Genomic DNA, 19,692 nt, shown 5'->3' with positions numbered 1-19,692 from the left:
CACACACACACACACACACACACACACACACACACACACACACACACACACACACACACACACACACACACACACACACACACACACACACACACACACACACACACACTTCAACTCATCGTCCAGTTGACTTTCATAACTTTCCAGTCGAACCCTCCGCCTGAGTGTGCAGTATCTTAAACCCAGGACCTCATGGAGTTCAGGCCCATAGGAACCCCGGACTTGCTGGGGAACGCTCCTACGGAACAAATGTCCTCACCGCGGTCTGGAACCCGACCCCGTCCCGGAACCCGGGCAGTTACCGTGACGACAAGCTCTGTACAATTTTTAGTGCAATTATATTCATATCATTTGAAGGAGAGGAAAAATAAAAATGTGTGAATAAAAATAAAATGAAGCTCAATAGATTCAACTTCAGCCAATGGGAAGAAATATTTTTGGATTTGACACAAACATGCATCGCGCAAAACAAATTAACACGGCGCGCTCACACGCGCGATTCCAGTCGTGGAGGTTATGAAGGAAGTCGTCTTTGATATGTATACAAGCAACGCGTAACAGAAGCGATAACGGTGGATCCCCCCTGTCCATGAAGACCCATCACATGACGTAACTGAAATTCCTGTTGTTGAATGACCTGTATCAAGCCTGGGTGAGTGTCTAGGGTTATGTACATTTCTTAGTTATTATGAGGTCTAATATTCCAATGCACAGGAGACTAATATGAATCCATCTACTTAGCCACCAGCCGACCATTAGTAATTTTTCCCGTCTACAGAGAAATGAATTGGTGGGTAGTAAATAGCACAAACTCCTTCTAGAATTGAAATACTTCCATACTTTTACTCTGAAAAATCGTTAGTGTTTGGGAGAGATGACTGTACGAAGAGGGTAGTGGCCTAAATACCCCCTTCTTCCTGGTTCACATTATCTACTTCCTCTTAACTTTGACTGAAACCGTACATGGTTTAAAGAAGCAATAATGTTGACCAGCTTGCCTTTTTAACTTAACAAAAATGACACACTCTACAACTTTCACATGGGCCCAAGTCTTGGTCTCTCTTGGCCTCTTCAGCATCGTCCTCATGTTAACACTAGCGTGACAACACAGTAGGTTTATGAGGCATACTTAATTGCAGATATACATTCGAACTCGACGCGGGTGCGTTTTGGTATGTGGGTGGCGGGGGGAGAGAGACCAAAATGTAAAAAGGGCAACCAGAGAAGGAATCCATGGAACAAACACACAACCTGCCGCGGAGTCTTCCCTGCTCTAGGTTAGCCACGACTCTGGAAGGAAGAGACACTTTTATTGCACTTGCGCACTTGCGTGATTAGAGAGGGGGGGGGGGACACAACTCAAACATCTCAGACTAATATTCACCGGTGTGGCGATGGAAGTCGATCCTGTGAAGGGGATATCGACAACCCATCGAGGTTTAGACGCCATCTTTTGAGTTGTCGTTATTTTTTTGTTTTTTTAAAGCTGGAGTAGACTAGTTTCAAATCACACCAAGTCACTTAAAGCATCGGGAGATATAATAAAACGGCCTCCTAAACACAACTCAAACACACACGCACAGACGAAGAGCGATGAGAAGAGGAGGGGTGGGTCCCTTCCAGACATCCTTGGAGGAGGAGGAGGAGGAGGAGGAGGAGGAGGAGGAGGAGGAGGAGAGTAACTTAAGTAACCATTGGGGCGGAGAACAAGAGGAGCAGAAGGCGGGAAATATTTCAGAGATTCATTCCCAAATCTGTTCAGAGCAACGTCCCGCAAACTCTCCCTCACACACACACACGCACGCACACACACACACGGACGGTCGGACGGAGAGACACACACACCTATCCCTCTCCCGTCCTCCCCCCCCCTAACCCGTCTTAGACCACCAGGATCTTGACCTCGTCCTGCTCGTCGGGCCGGTAGAAGAAGGGGATGCAGGGGCTGTCTCCGAGGAATGGCGGGGCGCGGGACGCCCCCTGGGGGTTGCGGATCTCCTGCAGCAGCTGCATGATCTGTCGGGTGGTGCCGTCCTCCTGGGGAGAGGGGCCCCCCGCGGCCTGGGGGTCGGCCCCTGGGTGGAGGTGCTGGTGGTGGTGCTGGGAGTAGGAGGGGTCGGAGTCCGGGCCTGGGTTGGCGTCTGTGAGGGGGATCACCTCCATGGCGTCTGCAGGAGAGGAGAGAGAGAGAGAAGAGGAGGAGGAGGACGGAGAGGGGGAGAGAGAGACCAGTTGGTTGAGATCACTGACTCGACCTCTGTTTATAATCTGCTTCAAATACCGGCTTCACTCCAAGTTTATGAACATAAAGCATTGACTCATTTCAGAGACAGAGATTTAAGTCTTGCTCAAGGATGCATCACACTTCAGCCATCTCAAATCGAACCCTGAGCCTTTCCACTGGGAGTCAGACCCCCTTACCCATCCCACCCCTCCCCCCCTCACCCATACAGGCGGGGGTCCCTGTTACCTGTGTGGGTGTGGTCGGCGCCGTGCTCTGCGTGCAGCAGGGGGCCGTGGCCCTGCCCCAGGGGCAGCAGGTCGGGGTTAGCGGGGCCGGACGCCACCACGGCGGAGTAGCGGCTGCACCAGTCGTCGCGCTCCGCCACCAGCCGCATCACCAGGTCCTGGAGCTCCGACAGCTTAGCCTAGGGCACAGGGCGGGGTCAGAACACCACGTCAGGCTCCCCTTAACTCATGGTGCGGTCGCATTATTAAATTGATTGGGTGAGGGAAGGGGCACTTTCCTCGATTCATTTGTTTTTAATCATTTGCTAACATCCATTCGTTTTTGGCCGAGGTTTCTAAACTAATCACTTTATGATCAAGATGATGATATAATCATCTTATAATCAGTCAAATGTATAATATGTCATTGGAGTCATGAGAGGTCTTTCCAAAGTGTAGTCGATCTTAGTTATTTTAAATGTGATATGGTTGGGGGGTAGTATATATCAAAGTATTTGGATGCCATCTGGGCTGACCTTCATCTCCTCCTTGTCCTGGGCCAGCATGGTGATGTAGTGCTCCTTCTCCTGGTGTTTCTGCTTCATGATGGCCCGCTGGCTCTGGTACAGGGCGATGTACTCCCCTGGACACACAACCCCAACCATTACTACCGCTCTGTGCTTCTCCATAAGATGCTAGTCCCAATATCAACCGCCCCTAAAGTCTTCATGTTTTCCACAAGAAACACACGTCACTTACACTATTATACAAAGCGACTTAAAAAGGTATACAGATGTTATACAGTGTAATAAGGTATACAGATGTTATACAGTGTAATAAGGTATACAGATGTTATACAGTGTAATAAGGTATACAGATGTTATACAGTGGGGGGGTACTAAAATGGAGTGGCTGGAGGGTTCCCGCTCCAAGTCAAAAGCTGCCGGGCTCTACCCTCCAAGTCGACGCCAACTTCTTTGAGGAAGTCACTTTGGATTCAAGTCTAAATAGTAGCAGTGGCCGTGGATACAGAGGTCATTAAGGAGCAGTCGCTCATGAGATGGGTTCAGGGAGCAGGGGTCGGAGGTCGTGGACCTGGGACCTACCTATGGTGTCGGTCTCCCCAGACAGCTGGATGCAGCGGTGCTCCAGCTCCTCCACCCGCTCCCTCAGGTCGACCTTCTCCTGCATCAGGGAGGTGAAGCGCTGCTGCAGCTTGTCCATGGCGCCGCGCAGGGCTTCATGGACCTCCGCCGGCACTGCAGCGCCCCCTGGTGGACGGGAGGGGAGGGAGCCCCAGGTTTATATTATGTTATATATTATGTTATTATATTATTACACGTGACGTGCACTCAGTTCCCAGCAGGGCCACAGACGCCAATAATGATCGCACCCGCATGATAGATATCATAAATTTGATTTTAAGCATAAATCCTCAAAATGAAATGTTTTTCACCCTTCCAAATTCGTTCACGCACTCAACTCATAACCAGCCCGCCGTCCTGCCCTTAACCACGGAAGCTACACAGAGCTTAAATGGTGGGTAGGGGGACCCCTACCTGTGTGGTCGCCACCGTGGTCACAGTGGTCGTGCGGCTCGTGGCTGTGGCCGTGTCCGTGGCTGTGTTGGTCGTCGTGGTGGCTGTGGTGATGCTCGCCGCCGTCGTCGTGGTGGAGGTGACCCTGGTGGCGCTGGTGCTCCAGGGCCCGGGCGGCGGAGGCCTGGTGGCGGGCGGCCAGGTGGAGCCGGCGCTCCTCCTCCAGCTGCCCCCGGGCCGCGTCCCGCTCCCCCTCCAGCTGGGACACCACGCCCCGGATGAACTGCTCCTGGAGGAGGAGGGGGGAGGAGGAGAGGAGAGGGGGGAGGAGGAGGAGAGGAGAGGCAGACGAATGGGATGGAGGAAGAGGAGAGGGGGGAGAGGAGGAGAGGAGAGGGAGACGATTGCGATGGAGGAGGGAGGAGGAGGAGAGGGGGGGAGGAGATGATTTCTTTAGTGAATGGATGGCCCATATTTTTTAGATAAGACGGATAACATCTTTCTGGGACTTTGAACATTCACACAAAAGGAGATAATCTCTTCTTACCATTTCCTTCTGGCTCTCAAAGTCTTCTGGGATGGCAATGGAGGGGGAATCCTGTGGGCCCTCGTTCATTGATAGACTCTCCACTCCGTCTCCTAGGTAGCGTGAACAACAAATATATCTACTGTAGTATCAAAAAGGGAGATGACTGAGAGATGTTGCAGGACCCAGCAGAATGACTTCAGTCAGTTCAAAGGGACCTCAACAATGCTGTTGAGGTCCCTTTGAGCAGGAGGCGCAGTTGATAAAATCCTGCTCTTGTCTTTTCAAAGGCATGTAACGCTACTTTAAGGACTGCACGACCGAGATCTTTAAAACAATGGCTAAAAAAACAATATGGTCATTAGTCGCTGTCTTTATACTGACTTGCATTACAAGAAGAAGAAAACAGTGTTCATTAAAATCGTATTTTCAGACTGGGTACATCGAATCCCAACACAAATGCTCTTCACCTCAATAAACGGACGTCTGACCAACGTGTGTGTATACCCATCCAATGCATTGGCTACTGCAGCAGCTAACAGAAGGCTAGTACACTCAGCCATTACCTTGGTCTCTGGGGGATGAGTTGAGCAAAGAACTTGCCAGGAGCTCCTGCACCTCAGTCTGCAGCTGCTGGTTGTTCCTCACCAGCAGATCTAGACGATCCTACACACACGGGACAGACACAGTAAGCCCACACTCAGCCACTATAGGTACGTTGTGGGTCTCTCCACCTGCAGGATTGCTTTATGAGTTTGCTAGATGAACAGGAAAACGTGGCGGAAAAGACGCCTTGACATTTAGTGCCATTTCTAGCTGCAACACATACAAGCCGAGGTTTCTAAAGTCACCATCTGATATCTAAACTCCACGGCAAAGCAATAACCTCCATCTTAATCTTAAGACACAAAATCAATCTTTTATGTGACACAATCACCCAGTAATTTATCCTTCTCCCCGAGTCAGGAGCCTGCACCCAAACACTACGAGGGAGACCCAGACCCAGGGGTGGCTGACCTGGGCGTGTCGGAGCTGCTGGTGGCTGATCTCCAGCTGCACGCGGCCCTCGTTCTCGTCGTGCTGCAGGCGGTCCATGAGCTGGGCCTGCTGCAGGTACTGCAGGTGGAGCTGCTCCCGCTCCGAGGCCAGCGTCTGGTAGCCCGCGCAGTACTGCTGCAGGTGGGCCACCACCTGGTCCCGCTGCTCCAGCAGGGCCACCGACTCCTGGCTCTTCAGGGCCAGCTGGGGGCGGGGACACGGTTAAGCAACGCGCCACGAGAGGGGCCAGCCTCTGAAGTGATTTTAGAGGAGCTAGGGGCCGACGTTGGGCACAATGCAAATCGGTTTCTATGGATACCTGGGACGCTTTCGCAGAATAAAATACAAAGCCCCCTGAAGTGCATGAAATCATTTCATCAAAACAAATCATCATTCTTATGCCCTTATGATCCAGGAGCAAGTTGGTTGCCAAGCAACCCAGGCTATCTTACTTTGAGATTGGCGGCGCATTATTACGAAAATAAATTTAATTATCAGTATTTTAATAGGGTTACGAGCCAATCAGAATCAAAAAGATACAAGATGTGTGGACAGTAATAGTAGTCATTATAAATTACATTTTTAAGTGTAATTTGTTCTAAATGTCATTGCTACCCATCAGCTACTAGTGGGTCAAACGCACTGGCTGACTGTGCACCTCCTCTGAAGGAGACAATTTTGATTTTAGACCGCTCTCAGCTTGGTCATGACCAATCAGGACATCTCTTTCCTGATTGGCTTTGGGAGTCCGACTTTCCGGTCAATCACACGTGTGAAATGCAACACTTCTTTATAGCAAAGGAAGGCAGCAGGGGGGAATACAGGGAGGGGACTTTTTTTTGGTAATTTAGTGTCAAAATCTTGCCCTCTTCCACTCTCTTTACAACTCACCTACAGACCCTTAATCAATACTCTGTGTGTGTGCGTGCGTGTGCGCGTGTGTCCTCACCTGCTCCTTCATGGTATGGTTGTCCTCCTGGAGCTGGCCCAGCTTGCGTGCCACCTCCTTCTTCACGTGCTGCTCTGATTGGATGGCGCTGGTCAGCTCCATGTTCTCATTGGTCTGTTTGGAGACGAGAGCAGTTGACGTCATGTTTGAGCGTCTTAGGACTCATTTCGCCCCAAGTTATGCATTCTATCCCACTGCATGATTATTATTTATTTTCTTTTTAACAAACGAGACATGAAGACTCAATGCTAAAAAGGACAGAAAAAGTAACTAACTAAGAAATTCATTCAAATGATTAACAGTCATGCAAACCTGAGTTTGACTAAACTATTGCTTAAAATCCTCGGATGACGTTAGTGACGGTACTGCGTATGTAAACACCTGTCCCTGGGACTCACCAGTTTGACGAAGCCGTTCTGCAGCTCGGCCAGCTGGTCCTTGAGGGTGCGGTTCTGGGTGAGGGCGCGGCTGATGGTGGCCTTGTCCGACTGCACGTCCTCCAGCATGCGCCGGCGGTCCTCCGTCTCCTGGCTCAGGCCCTCCTGCTGGCGCTCCAGCTCCCCCAGCCGCGACTCCTGCTCCGCACACAGCCGGCTCAGCTGCCCGTTGTCCCGCAGCTGGGAGGGGGTTGGAGAGGAGGCAGGACCCGGCAGAATGACTTCAGTCAATACAGAAGGACCTCGGGAAAGCTTTTGTTGTTTGGCGCAATTTATTAAATCCTGCTCGTGTTTTTTCAAAGACGTGGGAAGTCACTTTAATGACCCAACAACGAGATTGTGGGATTTTGCTTTTCATACAGCATGGAGGTCAAGCTCAGTTTAATGTCAACAATACATAAAAAACAAGGGACTGACATTAACCACATGACATTAAATACAGTATCTGTCCGACGGACAATATCGACATGGTTGACAGAAAGCGCTTGAGTGCATAAGTGCGTGTTCATCAGTGTGAGGGTGCAGGTGCAGTCGTTATATAACACACATGCATTTGTGCCACAAGGTATGTAGTCCCATAAACCAGACTGTAGATTCACAACCTAAAGTCTGATAGCAGTCTACCTCAAATCTGGGTGAAAGGTTTTTTCCCCATTCCATTTGTTTTGAACCAACTTCTTGCCAGAGATAATGATCTGATAAGCAAGGTATTGGCTAACAGCCAAGACACTTTTACTAGTGGGAATACAATCCGTAACATCCTCTCCGGACACTCTTCGCAAAGTCTGTACAGGCGTAGCTACGCCCCTTTCAGTTCTTGCTGACTGGAGAACAGGGCACCTACCTGGGCTTGGTACTGTTCAGTCAGGGCCTCCTTCTCCTGGTGCAGTCTGTCCAGGGCCTCCTGAAGGGCCACCTCGCTCTCCGAGGGCCCAGAGGGCTGTGGAACTGCGTGGTCCCGCGCCTGCTGCTCCTGGGACAGCATCGCTATGGGGGGGGGGGTTGAAAGGAGGATGTTAAACCTCACACAAACAGAAGAAACGTGGACAAAACTGAAACTTCGTTGCTAGTCATGGGTGGCTCAACCATGTGGTCAATACGTCTTGTAGCGGCAGGGGTTAAAATCAAACTTGCGGTCCTATGATGAGCGTTATTTATTCTCTCCTCTAACCCGCTATCATGTCCATAAAGGGCACGACGAGACCAAGGGCAAGACGCCCTATCCCCTACCTGCTTCTTAATGGCATGCAACCGAAATCATTGTAGGTTGATTTGTATCAAGTAGCTAAACAGTGAAATTAAGTAAATTGAAAAGAATTCTAATAGTGCATTGGACACTAGCATGAACCTTGAGCTTATAGTATCTACTACAAACACACTGCCCACATATTGTCAAACAATCCCTTCAGAGTGGACACACTGAGGCTAGAGGAGGGAAGAATTAGAGATCAGCATTCTGTCAATTATTTACCAGCAGCGTTTTTCAATTCTGCAACCTGGGACTCCAACTCTTGGACCAGATTGATGTTGCTGTCCCTTTCCTCCGCTACTAACGTCACCTGCAAATACATCCACAACAACAGAGAGCTGATAAGAAAAAAAACGTACAAAAACACAATAGACCCATACATTGTACAGAGTCAGTCATGCATTGTACAAGTCGTTTGTTGCTCGACCAGGCATTACATTCCCAACCGTACATGGTCAAACTGAATATGAATATGAAGTGTGGGACTATTCACTGATGGGTGAAGATGTCCTTGTATTATATACGATTCATTGCACATCTACCTGGGTCAGCAGTTGTTCCGTCTTGTCCTTCCAGAGACGGCCTTCTTCCTGGATCTGTTCAGCGTAGCGATCTCTCTCCGTCTGCAGCTGGGCGATGGACTCCAGCAGCTATGCCAACCAAAACATGCTAGTTAGTTTACCACTACAAGATTATTAGGATGGTAATGAACCTAGTCTTCGTGACGCTCTATTTCTGTGTGCGTGATTCTGTGTGGTTTCTTATAGGACACAGACTTTAAAGTAATGGTCTTTCTTTTGTGAACTTCTCGGGAAAACATTGCCTAAGTGTCGTCCTAGACCGACTTAGATATGTTTACTTTTGTGCATGCAAAGCAATGCTCAAGTTCTCCATAGCAACAGCGGTGGGTGTCTATTTATATGCAACAAACATCTGAAGTCTGCAAGGAATCCATTAATAAGCAAGACATTCCCCAGATGAAAAGATTTCCCAACAGGGAAATAGAAGGGTCTGCATGGAGGACGGAGATGGCTACGGTACTCAAGATGACATGAAAAGGGGCCATCTGATGTTGTCACTAAGGGTTGCCTTGACAACAGTGGTGCCATCATGAATTCCATGTACTTTGGATCAAGGCTTCTATTCTGAACCAGAAAACAAAGTCCAATAAAATAATATACCATTTCAAAAGAAATAAGAGTAGGGATTTCACCGTAAAAGCTACCAGTAATTATTATCGGCCATGCCTCTTAGAGCAAAGGTTTTATAAAGAAGAAATGTGTTGATGGTGAACCTGGTTTGTGTGGGCCTCCAGATGTTGCTTCTCCTCCAGTAACATCTGGACCTGTTGGTTGGCGGTGGACGGCTCAGACTGACTGGAAAACTAGACAACAACAAACAGGTGGATTTGTTAGAACACTGTTGTAATGGTAATACAGAGTAAATCACTGAATAACCTCAAAATGTGGTGAAGATACATTGAGTCATTGAGCCGATGCTTCACCTCAAAGCATCCTTCGAGGGGGGCTGAGAACAATTAAACTGCCAACTTTCTAAATAACTAATAAGCATGCCATATATTCTGTAGATCACATGTACTCTGTCTTCGTGTTTTTATTCAATGTATAGTAAGGAAGTAAGGCGAAACCAAACATTTTCTCTTAACTTATTTCTTGGTTCTTGTGCACACCTACTAGGCACATGAAGAACCCAGTAACCTTTCTGTTCCTTTATTTCATGAAGCTGGTCATGTAGCCTTGACTCACACTGTAGACACTTTGGACAGAATCTGCCTCAACTAAAATGGCCGCCTATAACCCTTTGTAAACCCTCCTCATTGGAATCCATCGTGGTGATTGGCCCTGGACGGTGTCCGTTACCTGTTGCAGCATGAGGTCGCTCATCTCCAGCCTCTTGCTCAGCTCCTCCAGCTCTAGCCGCATGGCTCCGTTCTCCTGAGTGCTCAGCTTCAGCTGCTCCGATAACTCTGAGCTCTGCTGCATCGCCTCGTCGCTCACACTGCTGCAGACACACACAAACACCAATGTCAATACACCAAGCATACCCCAACCCAACGCATGTAGCGGTAACATGCCAAATGTGCATCGTCATATGTCTTTGATTCAACACACAGGTAGTTTTGCAGTACTATTCATCAACACGCGATTTATTACGAGCTTTCTTCATTAAAACCCATTAAGCCAATTAAGAAAAATGTCAACATTATACCATTTATGCAGACCATGGAAAAATGAAAATATCGCTAACTCAGCCCGACTGAAACGCATATTTTGTGCGAATCCATAATTATTCACAAAGTGCACAACCACAGGCACTGCTTCTGTCCACAAGCCCATCATATTCATGAGCTTCAGATGATATGGTCCCCTTTGTGTCAAGAGCTGGTGACAGTGAAGGGGAGATTTTGGCTCTACAGGAGCCTCTGGGGGAGTGTCTCTTAAACTAACGACACAGAAGACGAAAAAGAGAAAAAAACTCTGCACTGATCGAACACTGCAGAGGTAGTTCCTGCGCAGGCGTGTGTTCAGATAATGCGGTATGTTTGGAGAAGGGGCAGATAACACTTTGCTTAAGCGCCACGTATTCAGTCTATGTAAACATTGGCTAACAGAGCACAATTGGTGCAGCTACAAGATGAGGACAAGTAATGGGCTTGAATAGTAACTATTAGACAGACTGGGAGATGTAGAATAATAACAATGAATGCAGCTACAAGCAGACATTACCCGGCAACTTAATGCAGAGAGCTAGCGGAGAAATCACACCCACACATGAAGCAAAACATGTTGGTAGTTAACATATAGTATCATTAATTAGTTGCTCAATAGTGTGTTTTGTCCAAATATCAAAAGACTGCATATTGTAATTATGTATTTTTTTCAGCTCGGAAGTGCTGGCCACAGACAATTAACAAAAGAACTGTTGGTTTACCAATGTGACCTTCAGCAGTACAAGTTTACACAAAACGACTTTCATACTTTGGATTGCAGTTTTTAATTAAATTTATCTAGCTTGTTGAAAGATCAGAGGGAACGGAGTCTAATATGAAAGAGCTTGCCAAAGTGACACACTTAGACTAACGTCTACTGCTGTGGCACTCCTAGCAAACCAGGAACCATGGCCTCGTGTTGGGCAAGTGCTTAAGTGACTTACTTCAGTCTGTAAACCTCCTGTCTCAGGCTGTCTCGCTCCTTCTCTAGATCCTTGTTGTGCTACAGACGGAGAAAACAGTGCTGTTAGAAACAAGTGTAGAATAATAAAAAACACAATTTCCCACAATCCAACGTTTTTGAAAGAGGTTGGCTACCCTAGTTTCAGCTGCTTTGAGTCATACTTCTGATATAAATATAAATTTAAAGATGGTTTCTTTCATTTGTAAACATTTTTTATGGTTCTGTTATTTAAAAACTCTTTAGCAAAGGCTTCTCCTTCTACCAAAGCGACCTGGACAGTGCCTTCAGGCACTCGGAATTAGTGAACAAAAATAATAAATCGATCAACCTAAGAATCACAATTGTTATCTGCTATGTTTCTATAGCGATTCACAAAGTCTTATTAAAAAAAAATTATCTCTTGATTTGCTCAGGTGTGTTGACATTATTGCAATCAGTCGACATCTATATAAAAAAAAAAAGGACATCATGTTAAACAGATGCCCAATAATCAAATCCGAATCGTGAGATACCGGAAGATTCCCACCCCTATCAGACACTTTATTAAGGAGCAGGGAGGGGCTAGGGCAACTTCCTAAAGCAAGCACGGCTCTATTGCCAATATTCCAGTCCACGGTGAAGACCAGTCATCACTGTGATTGTGTGGGAGATAGCGTTACCTTTTCAAACTGTTTCTGCTGTGTGGAGACGGACGACAGCGTTCGCTCCAGCTCAGCCATCCTCTGCTTGGTGCTCTGGAGACGGTGACTAAGCTCGTCCGCCTCCCCTGGGGAAATAAGTAGACAGACAGAAGCAGGCACACACACACACACACAGATTTTAACACATTGAGCAAGGACGGAGACACACACAGCCTTTCAGAAACATCTTAATTGCTCAAATGCTAAATAAAAAAAAAATAATTATATAATCCACGCACACACACACACACACACACACACACACACCTGCTTTCTGTCGCGCAGCATGTTGTGTGTATTGGAGTGCAGTCTGCAGCTCCGATTTTTCTGATACCAGGATACCAATGGTCTGAATGTGAACCTGGAGAGATAGATGGTGAGATAGAGATATAAAGACATTGTGTCCGGTTTCATTACGGAGATGTTCCATCAAAGACAAATTCATTAGCGCGTGTGGAGGAGGTTTTCCGAAGGGGATTTTAATAACTGTATTCCTACAGTGGCCAGTCTACATGTTTTGGATTTTAAGCCGTTATACACCATTTTCTACAGTTTACTACTGCTGTGTTTCTCTTGTTCGACTTCAAGACCTGACCAAGAAACCCCAGTGCGTTAAGAACTACCTGCAGTTGTTCCCGCATGGCTCCTTGTTCCTTCGAAGACTTCTGCTCAAACTCCTTTCTCTCCTGAGGATCCCAGAGGAACACACAGTGAATTTATATTTGAAGACCTCTGCTTAAACAATAATTCTCTGCTGAGGAAAACAGCTTGAATTTATCCAGAGATTAAGTGCAGGAACGAGATAAAAAACATAAACCAACCCACGATGCTTTTTTGTTTTTACCTTTTGTAGTTGGTCTGTGAGACCCTGAGATTGCTGGGCCTGTAAGAAAAGTGGAATAAACCTGATCAAAAGGGAGTTTATACCCACCGACGGTTAATAGAGAAATGCACCAGATATGCTCAAAGGTTCATTGCACTGAGATTTAGATGTTGCCAAGTCAGTATGGAATGTTTAGGATTCCGAGTCATCAGTCTGCTGGTTTGCAAAGATGACAAAAAAAGGACAATGCTTGCAAGAAAAACACAGAATGTTTTGTGCATATTTTATATTATATGTTGCATGAGACACAAAAACAATATGACCGGTAGAAAACATGAGATGATCTTGCAGTTAAGGGTTTCAACCAAACCAACACACACACACACACACACACACACACACACACACACACACACACACACACACACACACACACACACACACACACACACACACACACACACACACACACACACACACACACACACACACACACACAGCTTCTTACCAGCTGATCTAGCTGTGTATTGAGCTCAGAGTTTGTGAGATGACTGGAGTCCAGGGCGGCGCTCAGCTCCTGGTTACGACTCTATCACATGCATTCAGCAGCAAGATGGAAAAACAATACCAAAGAAAGAATAGCAAAACACAAATCATAAAAAGGTGCACCACACACACACACACACGCATGTAAATTCACAACACAAGAATAGGACAACACATAAATGCCGGCTACCAGAATCTAAATAATAATTTGGTGCCATTGCCAAGATAAGTGATACTCCCACCATCTATTTTCAATGTATGAGGATGTTGAATGGGTTTGAGTCAGACATAGCTTTGAGTACACATCGGAGCATGAACATGGGAAGAGTAACACGAGACATACAAAACGATGCAGCTCTATCCGTCATCAATGTTTAAATGAGAAGGGGGGGCAATGCAGAGCAAGCTATAGCTTATCCATGAATAGTTATAGGGCCAGGTAGGCAGAGGAGAACGATGCAGTGTGTCCATGTAGGCTCACATATTTGTAAATTGGGAGGAGAGAATTTAGATTCCAAGCAGACAAAGAAGAGCATTGTCACTACAAACAATAAGACCTATGGAAAGTTTTCAACTAATATATATCAAAATGTCAATTAAAGTTTGCTGGATACATTTACTCTGCGTAAAACATTGCAAGAGGCTGAGATCCTAGACTTAAGTATTTGTTGGCAGAATAAATGAAAGACTTTAAAGCCTGAAGGTATATCGGTGGATCATTGAAAATGCTGACGGGTTAACGTACCTCCAGTTCCTTCTCACTGACAGGCGAAGGGGAAGAGTCTCCATTAACATATGCGGTGGAGGACTGAAATGAACGAAGAACAAAGACAAACACTTCAGTCAAATTAACAATATGTAGGTAAATACACAAATGATACTGAAATCAATAGAAGGCAAAAGAAAATACAAAAAATAAAGCAATGACAGTGTATGCACAAATCATTCTCCAGAATACGCATGTTTTGCTAGTAATGCATTATGGGCATTTCAATTAACCTCAATATGCTTTTAATTGAAATACAGCTAATGGAAAAAATGTGTTGGCTTGAAAAATATAATCAGTGCATGCCTGTTTTAACATGAAGCATGCAGTAAATTGCAAAAAGTCACAAAGTTCTGGTCAACAATGTCAAAGAGAGAGAGCGAGAGCGAGAGCAGGGTGTTTAGATGCGCTACCTCAGACACAAGACCATTCAGCTGTTGGGAGAGCTGTCGTAGGCTTTCTGTGGAGGACAATGGCCTGAAAGAGACAGAAAAAAATGAACATGCAAATTCCATCTTAAAGCTGCTGCCGTCTTAAATGTATTCCATATATTATGTTGCCTCGCTTTACCTTACATCAAGAGGGACGGCTACATACTACATACGGTTTTGAAACAGTCTAATTATACAGTATCAAACATGGATGACAAATAACATAATTGTGATGCTGTACTAAACTCCATGAAGATCTAGTAAAATCTATGAAAATAATTTCATCAGAAATCGTTGTATCAGAATAAAGCCATGATATTGTGTCTTGACTGTGTTGTATAAATTTGAACGACAGTATCAAAGGAACCGAAAATTCAGATTCAAGGATAACATTTGAATGAGATGCACTCTAACACCAGTGTCGGGGTTGTACACAATGGACTTCACATCAAACAAACCACACAGCTGTGAATACTTTTGTGATGTGAAATATTTCCAGACCTTGTTGTGTTTGTTATCACAGGCAATACACATCTTAGGTCTGAAGTCAAATGAATCTTGCAAACACATTATTTATAAATGTATGCATTAACATAAACACAGAAAGTGTTTGTGTTTTTCTGCAGGAGTATGGTGAAGACCACCTGAATGCTTGAAGGCAGTGTGAAGATTTGACCCACCTTTTATCCACCCCGTTGCCATTGGTATCAGGATAGCTCTGTAGTGGACGACATTAGCAGCGGTTTAACAGAAAATCCAATGTAAAGGATTGACAACACCAATGTGCACCAGAGAAAACGGGTCTTCAAATGACAACAAGCATAATTAGCCACTGTATACAATTAATGCACACAATGACTCATTCAACTTTGATCATATGGAGGAGCTAGGTAACGAACTGGCAAATCCATTGCATCCCAAATGCATAACGAAGGATAACAGATCATATAAATAGTTATGGCCGATCTGATCCCTTAATACACAAAGCCGTGGACAATGGCAGAAGTGCCAACAATAGTGATCAGACACAGTGATTAAGCCACAGACAAAGTACACACACACCTGCAGTTCATTGTGCCTGACCGATTCAGAGTTAGTAGAAATGGTGCTAGAGGTGTTAGAAACAGGCACGCCATGACCAGCCTCCCCCTTTGGGTCCTCCAGTAGGTGGGGTACTGGAGACACTCTGGTTTCAGCCTCTACATAGGCCTGAGATCACACACGGCCAGGCACAGGCAAACACACACACACAAACACACATGTACGAATACACACACACACACACACACACACATGTGCGAATACACGTGAGCGCACACACACACACACACACACACACACACACACACACACACACACACACACACACACACACACACACACACACACACACACACACACACACACACACACACACACACACACCTTGATGTTATTATTGACAAACAACAGAAAATAAACTGGTGTTGCAATCAACACCAAATAAATGTATATTACCAATAAGTACAATTAATTAATAAAAAACACGTTGGATCAGTGATTAAACAGAACACATTACAACTGTTCAAACAAATGCTTGAAGGTATATTCAAAACACAATCAAGTTCCCATTCCCATCGAGCAGATGCCTGCATTTTAAAATAACCTCTAACCCGGCAGATATCAGCCATGCAACAGAACTGGCCATCCCCCAACTTGTCAATCTTATGCCTGTGGAGACGGTTCAAATTGCTACACACATCTACTATCCAGCAGCTGAACTCTGAATGAATGGAGAGACTCACAGCACACGCATGCCAGTATCTAGTGTTTGGGCAAAATTAGATTTACATGCAACTGGAATACGAAGAGCTGGAGGGTTGGGGCAGAGGGGGTAAAGAACAGCCAGAGAAAGCATAGGGGGAATGCAGGTTAGAAAGAGAAAGAAGCTCACCTGACATTTGCCATAGGCAGGCAGGACTATTCCATTGCTCTGATGGAGAGCGTTTAGAATATTGTCATACTAAAAGAGGGGGGAGGAGGGGGGGAGACATAGGTGGAGGTGAAGGGTAGGGAAAAGAACGTAGTGAAGTACTGAGAAAGTGGCAAGCAGAAACAGATTCAAGGAGAAAGAAAGGGCTGAAGAGCTTCTAAGGGGGGGGGGGGGGGGGCAGTCACTACTGTTGTGTTCCACTAGTGGGGCTTTTTCCACTGATAACCGCCCACGACCATTCCTTCATGGTTTTTGCTCAATATTTCCTTTACACAAAACTAAATTTGCAGTGCAAACCGCACAGTCTCTGATTTAAAAAGAGTAAGGAGGAAACAATAGTTTAGCAAAGAAACATCTGCATTATTTAATCAAAATGTCATGTGTTTGTACGGCCCATTCTGACTGGTAATTCAATTTGCACAGAGAGAGTGGAAGACACACACGTTTTGTAATTGCAGTCCTTTGCAATGTGTACACACAGTGCATTTTTATCTGCGCTGCCCTAGATTAAAACTCGACTCACAGGAACACAGAAAAGATACAAAGCAGGCCTCAGAGCGATAAGGAATGAAAAAGAATAAACAAAACAATGTTTACAGACAGGCATAAAAATTCAGGTAAAATCATATAGATGTTATCAACCATACAACATAGAGACAGGTATTGCGACATACGTTGTACGGAGGACTCCTGTCCGACGAAGGGGCGTCGGTTTGGTTCCCTCCCTTGACTTTTCTCTTCTTTTTGGCTCCTACTCCACCACCTCCCGTTTCTTCTCCTCCTCCACTTAGAGGGGAGCTCTTCTGCTGAAACTCCTTCAGCTAATATAGGAGAGAGGTAGAGGCAAGAGAATGTGGTACTTAGGGTTGATTTAAATACCAGAGAAGTTGCTTTACACACTGTAGCTGTGTTTGACAATTGAGTGATTGATAAACTACTCAAGAAAGAAGGCATGCATTATCATTCCTAGTTGATAAGATGAACAAAAGTAAATGAACAAAGTTGCCAACTGGAATTCCTGTAACACTTTTTAAACGACCGCATTCCAAAAATTCAAGACCTCGAACAATGTTTTATTTTCTTATTTATTGTATGATGCAGGTAGAAACAGCGTCAACACAGGGGGCTCCCCCTGAATGACTAGTAGAAATGACAGCTCTTTACTAGTGGGACGCTACGTGCTAGCCTGAACACGACCTCTCATTCGGGACAGGTTCAACACATTTGTTGACTAGGTATTCAAACTATCTGCAAGGCCATTCTACTTGCTAGACGGTCACAGGCCCAGCATGAGTAAGGGGGGGGGGGGATGCATTGACAGATCTGGGTCTGGGGGGTGTCAGCTGTCAAAACATTTATTCATATCTCAATAACTTGGTTACATTGCCTCCCGTGACTTAGTGAGATTCGTGCTGGTCAGTGTTCAACAATCACAAAAAAACGTAAAACAGATACAGCAGCATGATGGACAACATATGAACATCATTCTTTAACAAGATACTAAAGTAGCGTCACAGGGGGCATTTTAGCAAGCCGACAGCCGATTAGCAAGCAGGCTAACGTTCATTAGTTCTGGCTAACTAGTACAGTTCAAGAGCCAGGTTAGGAGCTGGCTTTGAAAAACATCAAAGCAAGACCCTGTATATGCCACGCCGAACTATATATAGTGCGCAAACTGTTAATCTCACAAGTAATGCTATCGAGGCCCAAAACAATCACCGGACTATCCTGCGGATTGGTAGCACAAAGAGAGGGAGAAAACGGGATGGGCGACAGCTAAGAGGTCGGGGGACGTGTAATGACAACACCCTTCCCCGCCACTGAAAGAAACCGCTGACAACATAAACCCTCAGAACAGAGTAACCTGTGGTATATATCCCTCACATTATGAGTCCTCAATTGGATTATAGTTTACCTTTTTCTTAGCCGCAGCGAGTTTAATTTGCCTGCTCTGGTCAGCCATCCTGTTCGACTGCTTGGCGAACCAAACCACGTCATCAACTTGGATTTGCTTGCAGTACTATTTCCGACCGCTAATGGCGCAAATACCATCACTTATCTCTGGCTTGGAGAGTCTACTGGTGTTGTCACGTGTACCTTGTCCAGGTTGCTTGCAAGTTATGACACTGCAATCGTTTTAATATGAAGAGATGTGTATGATGCATTGTATGTGTACAAACCCAACCTTTATTTGCTCTCTGATGTAAGAGCATTGTTCTGCTCAAACGAATCAAGAACCCACTCACGCACTGGCAAACATGAACTGAAAATATATTTAATTTAAAATAAATTACCCTGTGTCCTGAACTGATGACTGTCCACATTTGAGTTGGAGTTAAATCCCAAAATTAAAGTAACCTGGCATTTGTGGATAGCTTAAATTGGGCCAGGTTTTATATAAATAAACCTACTTTGATAATATGGAAGGTATTGAGTAATATTATGCCATAGTGTATAAATACAAAAGGTATAGTGCTGGTGAGCAGCGAGCTCAATAAGAAGACTTAATTGTACTGTATCATATCTCTGTGTATCCTCTCTCTACCATGTTGGCATTTTCTACCATCGCAGATTAAAGAGGATGTTCTTTAGACAGGAAATTAATATGTCACAGCAGAATATACAGGACTGTAACAGTAATTTGGAGGAAAATATGTATATTTGGCTATTTATAGAATGAAAATGTGTTTGCAGTAGTGCGATGAATATTAGCAGGAACATGGTGGCCTACATAGTTAGACAGTCTCAAGACAGGTTAATTCACAAAAGGCTGGTTGAGCAATTGTCCTCAACCCTTTTACTGCTGGCCCAATGGACAGCCAACTAACAGAAATGTGGACCAATCAATGTCTCTGCTGTAGTACAGTCCAATAGGAAACAGCCAGAGCTTAACACAGTGTATACCTGTTGTTATTATGTACACTCACTATGTACATCACATAATGTTATTTTATTATATTTTATCATGTTCCAAGCATGTGCAAAAAGGCTGAATTCCTATTTTTCTCTTCTTTTTGTTATTTCACAAAATAAAAGCTAACTAATTTAATACCAAGAGTCATAAATAATGAAATAGTAAAGATATGTACCTATGG

General features: G+C 45.2%; 1 protein-coding gene across 3 annotated transcripts; it reads right to left on the bottom strand.

Moving 5' to 3' along the window:
- golga2 (golgin A2) lies at window positions 1–18,621 on the bottom strand. Of its 3 annotated transcripts, XM_030341157.1 has the most exons (28): window positions 18,513–18,621; window positions 17,272–17,418; window positions 16,559–16,627; window positions 15,688–15,834; window positions 15,306–15,343; window positions 14,608–14,671; window positions 14,174–14,236; window positions 13,391–13,471; window positions 12,904–12,942; window positions 12,683–12,745; window positions 12,327–12,420; window positions 12,039–12,145; window positions 11,360–11,418; window positions 10,066–10,207; window positions 9,480–9,569; window positions 8,728–8,835; window positions 8,408–8,495; window positions 7,781–7,923; window positions 6,898–7,116; window positions 6,500–6,613; window positions 5,530–5,754; window positions 5,079–5,178; window positions 4,534–4,625; window positions 4,008–4,275; window positions 3,555–3,719; window positions 2,985–3,091; window positions 2,471–2,648; window positions 1–2,168 (listed from the first exon to the last, which is right to left on the bottom strand). In XM_030341157.1, the coding sequence occupies exons 1-28, from the start codon at window positions 18,558–18,560 to the stop codon at window positions 1,882–1,884; spliced, it is 3,345 nt and encodes a 1,114-aa protein (XP_030197017.1). In that variant the 5' UTR covers window positions 18,561–18,621; the 3' UTR covers window positions 1–1,881. The 3 variants fall into 3 exon arrangements, with proteins under 3 accessions (XP_030197017.1, XP_030197018.1, XP_030197019.1); XM_030341158.1 differs by lacking the exon at window positions 16,559–16,627; XM_030341159.1 differs by lacking the exons at window positions 15,688–15,834; window positions 16,559–16,627.
- Between the last annotated feature and the right edge of the window lie 1,071 nt (window positions 18,622–19,692).

The sequence above is a fragment of the Gadus morhua genome, chromosome 19, assembly GCF_902167405.1.
Source record: "Gadus morhua chromosome 19, gadMor3.0, whole genome shotgun sequence".
NCBI lineage: Eukaryota > Metazoa > Chordata > Actinopteri > Gadiformes > Gadidae > Gadus > Gadus morhua.
The sequence above is the reverse complement of the archived record's forward strand: the minus strand, read 5'-3'. Positions and strand labels throughout refer to the sequence as shown.

Bases quoted from the DNA above. Each gene is read 5' to 3' on its own strand.
- golga2 (XM_030341157.1), bottom strand. From the start codon at position 18,560: ATGGCTGACCAGAGCAGGCAAATTAAACTCGCTGCGGCTAAGAAAAAG. The intron at 14,672-15,305 runs GTGGGTCAAATC...TGTCTCTTTCAG, and splicing joins GGCAACGGGGTGGATAAAAG to GCCATTGTCCTCCACAGAAA. The intron at 5,755-6,499 runs GTGAGGACACAC...CCCCGCCCCCAG, and splicing joins ACCATACCATGAAGGAGCAG to CTGGCCCTGAAGAGCCAGGA.